Below are 6000 nucleotides of genomic sequence, written 5' to 3' on the forward strand. Positions count from 1 at the left end.
ACAGCCTCAACAACCTCATTTTACCAGTTTGAACGTGGCTATTGCTTTGTTAAGCCTATACAAATGCCAGATGACACTCCTTCCTGGAGGGCCATGCAGACAGACTTAGAGAAACTCTCAGCACAGATGCAGATCACTTGCTGCTGCAGTGCAGTGCCTGCACCCAGCTGAGGATGCTGGAAAGCATTCTGTGCAGCTACACGTCAACTTTCTCACTCTGACTGTGCATGCGTATCCACCCACTCACTGCTCATTCACCACTCAGCTGTATTTTCTAGGCACAATCTGGTGAGCAGCCCAGACTGTCACAGCCTGAGGGATACAGCCACCTGGCATGTATGTATGCCCTTAACCTGCCAGCAGAAGCAGCAGCATCTCTTGGGACACTCAATACAGCTGGAGTCACTAAGGGGAAAACCACCTTCTATCATCACATGGATGACTACGAGAGCATGTATTAGTACTGTCATAAATGGTACCTGTTCACCAGCAGATTCATTTAGAGCTAAATTGACTTTTTGGCTAACTCCAGTTGCTTGAGCCAAGCTTGCGGGATACCAATGGAACCACCATAGGTATTACTACCCCACTGTCCTTTTGGGCCTGAGCTTATGGCAGCTCACCTGAGGGAGGAAAATAAAATAAATAAATAAATAAATTAAATAAAAAAATAAAAGAGAATATCTGCTTATTGAGCAGATTTTAACAATAGCCTTCGTGCCCTACCTGTGTGGTAACAGTGTGTTTAGGCCACTGACAACACCGAGTTCCTTGAAGTCGCTAATGGGTTAAAGCTGGGACATCTGGTGAAATACTAGCCTCAGCTGTTCCTCAAATGACATCTTCTTGGGTCAAATTTATCTCTTCTTGCCAGTCCATCTGCTCGCAGCCTGTCAATGGTAAACACTTGAGAGTCACAGAGCGAGCAAGGCAGCAGACAGCAGTGAAGGACAGCACCTTGGAGTCTAACTAGATAGCGATACAGGAGCAAAAATAGCTCCCGCATCCCCCCACCCATCATCTTCCTCCCGCTGTGCTCCAGGGTCAGGGTCAGGCCAGGGAAGCAGCGTGCCACCCAGCACACACAGCTCTACACTAGGCCACCCAAGGGCTAATGAGGGACTTATTTGTTCCCTAAGGCAACAAGGAAAACGCCACCACACACAACTCAACCCACTACTGTACACGCTCATGTTTCGAATGCCCCAGGGGAGCAGTTCACACCCATGCTGCCAGCTGGAGAATGGTCATTTCTTCCAGCAAGACACTACAGAGCCTCCTGGTCTTTGTTTCCTGCCACTGCTCACAAAACACCAGCCCAGAGCAATGCACATGGAAACCGGAGGCTGCCAGGGGTGTGCTTCTCACTTCCCAAAGAGTTGGAAGCATCAAGGGTCAGCATTTTTTCCTCCTTTTTACCCTTCATGCCAGAAAGCCCAGCACTTACTTCTTCTGGTTGACAAGCAACCCCACTGCCGAGGGATGCTACATAGATACCTGTATCTGTACCAGCCATAAGTCATGCTGGTAGGTACAGTACAGTGGCACTGACTGTGATTTATTAACTAAAAACTGAGGGAGGGAGCAGTGCTCTAAAAGCTACCTAAAAGTTGAGATATTCCAAGGATTTCTGGAGGTCAGCTGGCACATGAGAATGGGCAGAGTCATCTTAGGGCATAGCTGTTGTCCAGTGATGAACAACAAGCTCTCAAGATACATTAAGTTGACTGTTTGTGATGTGTTGAATAAATCTTTTTGTTTAAAGTGTGCAGAAAAAGGGCAAGAGCCACAGTATGTCCCATGGGTTACAAGGACGTACTCACTGTTAAATAAGCACTCCGTGCTCTTGCATGCTAGATATCACAGTGGTGATATCCTGCAATACGTGAGGATCAGTTTCAAGTTGGCCCTTTTCTACACGATGAGAAATTTCTACCTTGAGTCACTGCTTCTTTCACAACAGCGTCATAACCGTGCTATTGCAGGACACCTGCTCATATCCAGATGCTGCCCAAGACACAGCAAGAGAATATCACTATGACCTCCAAGAAGCAATGAGGCTTCTTAGCATGCTACAAATACCCTTGAAGAGAAAAGTTCTTCACCCTGCCAGTGCTATGCCTCTTCTCTAACGAGCCACACAACTGTAAGAAAAGCATTTGCTTTCTCCTCCCCAGACTTTTCCGTATCTGCAATTAACTATATCAACATCACAGCTAACCTCCTGTCCCCGGCGCGTGCTGGCACCTGGCAAAGCCCATGTTTCAAGACATGCTTGATGCATTACTGCAGAGCGGATCATGAGACAGACATTTTAGCGTGCGTCAGACACCGTATTTCTCCATCCTCGAAACTGATCCTGCCAGAGTGTGCTCTGTGCAGAGCCAGGACTTTAACCCGAGAGCACAGCTGCATTTTAAGGTATCATGTTAATACGGTGCTGCGGTGGGGAATTTATTCAAGGGAGGGTGGCTCCACTCTGACCTTTGGCTCCAGAGGCACGCTTTAAAATTAAAACCTTGCTTCTTGAGTGACCCAGCACTCGTTTATCTCCATTCATACAGTAGCGTGATTTTAAGAACCGGGCGCATTCTCGCCTGCTAATGTACACAGTGCTGTGAACGGCCTACGTGCCTGCAGAGGCAAACAGAAGAGCAGTACATACTCTAGTATTTTTAACCCAAGAAATCTTTTATACATTTATTAACTTGGAAAACAGAGAAAGACCTTGGTATTCTCCATCTGGCCTGCTGGTTTTCTAGCTCAGAGCTTGGACTCACAGCTACAGCCACCAGTACAGCCAAGCCAAAAAGCTCTTGTGGGATCCTGCACCGTGGCGAGGAGGATGGCCAGCAAGAACAGGACCAGCAGTGAGAGCCCGGCTCAGCCTCTGCTGCTACATGCTCAAGCTTGGCCATGGGAATCCCTCCCCTTGCCTTGAGCTCCCTGCGCTGCCCCATCCGTGGCCATGGGGTCTGCATGGTCTCGGCACCCCGCTGCACATCCACTGGTGCGGCCAGCCCGGCTGCAAGGAATGCGACTTCCTTATGTTTTTAATTGTGCTACCCTCTAGTGGCCGATCCCATCCCCTTGAAGCTCCCTCGGATCGTTGCTCCTGGCAGAGGAGAGGTTGGACTGCAAACCTCCAAGCCCAGAAACCAGCCGGGTGCTGTGCAAGGATGACTTGCACATTTAAAAGGAGAAAGAGACCTGGAGAGGTCAAGTGCTAGCCTGGGCAGAGAGCATGCCTCCAGCCCGCCTCCGCTCTGGCCTGGGGATGGGGAAGATCCCCCCGCTCATCTTGAGAGGTCTGGGCAGGAGCGGGGTGAAGCCAGCTCAGTATCAGGTGCTTGCAATGCAAACACCACCACCAAATTTGGGCTCTTGGCAGGATCTCCCAGAGGACATGCTTCCTTCCTCCTCCCTGCCTGCCTCCTTCCCCTGCTCCCTCACACCAGGCGCTCCAGCAGCTTAGATGTGGAGCAGAAGCACTCCACACGTCAATAAAAATGGGTTAGAATTCAAGGAACGTCCTTGCAATTACTGAGATAATTGCTACATTTCAGAACCAAACATTACTTAATGGTGCTCAATTATCTTGTGGCAGGGCCTGCAATGGCAGCAACTAATTGCTTAACTAAAGACTTTCTTCTTTCCACCCTGTGTCAACACGCACACATGCAATTAGGCCATTGGTGCAGGGAGGAGAGGAGATAGCTGCTGTGAAAAGAGGGGTTAAGTAGCAGCCACAGCCATATTTCTGAGCTCAGAGGACAGGTGTCTTGCCTCAGATGTTATAAGGATGCAAAACAGAGATAGAAAAGCCCAGGAGGGGATGAGGATACAACCTTTTGCTTCATTTCTTGAACAGGGAACTCGAACGAATGCACAATGTGCCTAGTGCCACTCTTACACATCTACATAGCCCCCAGGCTTTGCTATATTTCAGTAGTCCTGGCACAGCTTATCAGTCTGGAGAGCATTCAGACATTAGCAAGGGAAGAGGAGGGGAAAAAAAAAAAAAAAAAAAAAAAAAAAAAAAAAAAAAAGCGAATGAAAACTTTTCTTTGGTTACTTTAAAGCTTGTTGAAAATCTGCTTTTTGCTTACCTCTTTCTCTGAACATCTTTCACATGACAGAAAAGCAAAGGGAGAATAGGCATACTTGGTATTTGTCATTTTGCCAGTTCTTCATCCCCTTTACCATCTCATAAGGAAGGAATCTTTCACTCTGCCTTGACACAGAAGTACTCCGTGTCCACCAAGCCCCCGTCCCTTCTCCCTGCTTTTTCAGCTTCTCATCTGCCCAAGGAGAAAACACAAGACCCCAGAGCAGGGCCTTACCCTTGTAAAAAATCAGGTCTTGATTTCTAACCCTTTCTGCTTTTGTTTTGTCTGTTCTTCTGGCCACACAGAGCTTACCACAGAGCAGCCCCAGGCCTTGTCTCCTGAACATTGGGTACCCAGGAACCCAGGGCTGTGCCTGTTCAGCTCTGCTCATCCTTTCCGGAGGAACATTTCTCAGACATGAATTCCCAAGGCCGTTTTGTTGTTCAATTACCAGCTCTGTTCCTTCCCTTTGAAACCCCTCTTCACTACTCTTAATACCATTTTTTTTTCTCTGGTTCATCACAGTTTCCACAGCACTAGTAAACAACTAGTAAACATAGGGTTGAGAGCTCAGCTCAGAGACATCCTTAGGGGCCTTCAGCTTCATGGAAAACTGTTCTCATCCTGATTTTGTAGCCTAGACAGTTTCAAATCATGGCAATAGTTTACTGTTATCCTTCAAATTATTGAACAGCCCTGTAAAGTTTTGAGACAGAGGCTTCAGGACACCCGGGTTGTACTTTTCAACTCTCCTTTTTCCTCTTTGCAACATGAAAACATCTCATGGACCAAAGAGCAAAGTTTCCTCTCCAGAATATCATGCTAGCTTTTCCCAGGATTTTCTCCCCATCATTTAAGTACTACACTTGATCATTGGGCACACATTTTGGCCACAAGCCTAGGAAGGGGATAAGAGCCACCAGGCCTCACACCAGTCATTTATAAGATTCATAACTCAGCAAGAGAATAGTTAACAACCCTTAAAATGGAGAGCAGTTTTATAGCAGACATTTCAGTTCGCTAGCAACGTGCCCTCTCTATTTTCACACACGCACGCACAGGGCAATTGTTTCACAGTAGTAACCTCACCTGCAATTAGCCACTGCTTTAAGTCTTTGATCTTTACAGCTCTCCAGAGGACAGCAAGATTCCCACATAAAAGCGTTTTATTATTTTATACTATGTGTGGGAGCGACCCTACGCTCCTGTATTTATTAAAAAGGAAAGTCCTTACCTGATCTCAGAGATTCCCATTGAGCTGAGTGAAGCTGTGGCAAGGATGAAATCTCACTTTTGGGGACTGGCTCTCCCAGGTGCTAAGGATAAGCTATCAGTGACCCTACATGATAGCATTCACCTGCTTCTGAGCAGGCTTCTGCTCTGCCAGCATCCCAAGCACCAAGCCCATCCAAGAGATGGGCTTCTTGGGGCCATGCCTTAACTTGCTGAATCATTTCCTACGGTTATTTTTGTTTAAGCTGTTGTCCAGTTCACAGCTACGGATCAGCACGTGCCTTCTCAGGATGCTTTTCACAGCCCCAGGGCAGAGAGGACACCTCCTCCCGTAACACCACACCAGGCAGGAGGGTGCACGTGTCTCCCAAAGAGCCGTTTGCTGAATTTTACCTGGTTGTTTTTCAGAGAAGGAGTTGAGGCAGAGCAGGTAGCTCACAGGCCCAAGCTATAGGTTTGGTCCCAAAGAAAACAAAACATCAGGGCCTCGAGGCTCTTAATTAACTCTATTAGAGTGATAATCGAGGCCTGCCCAACCCCAGGGGAATGGAAAAAAACCTCTAGTGTGAGGCGTGCAAAAAGGTACTGGACTGAAACATGAATATTTTTACTCACTGTTAGTGGTTAGAAGGCAGTGAGAGTGAGGGAGGGTGAAAAA

General features: G+C 47.5%; 1 protein-coding gene across 2 annotated transcripts in view; it reads right to left on the reverse strand.

Moving 5' to 3' along the window:
- Positions 1–5405, reverse strand: part of TP63 (tumor protein p63) — a 154824-nt gene extending 149419 nt beyond the window's left edge. Inside the window, exons 1-2 of one of the 2 annotated variants that reach the window (XM_084528994.1) lie at positions 5344–5405; positions 727–890 (exon numbers count right to left, since the gene is read on the reverse strand). Coding sequence is in view for 1 of the 2 variants with exons in the window: in XM_084528992.1 (XP_084385118.1) it covers positions 5344–5363 (20 nt within the window). In the remaining variant the exon portion in view is untranslated. The remainder of the gene's footprint in view (positions 1–726; positions 891–5343) is intronic. The other variant, XM_084528992.1, reaches the window with a different exon arrangement.
- Positions 5406–6000: the final 595 nt, after the last annotated feature.

Source organism: Aythya ferina, assembly GCF_964211825.1.
Source record: "Aythya ferina genome assembly, chromosome: 9".
Taxonomy (NCBI): Eukaryota; Metazoa; Chordata; class Aves; order Anseriformes; family Anatidae; genus Aythya; species Aythya ferina.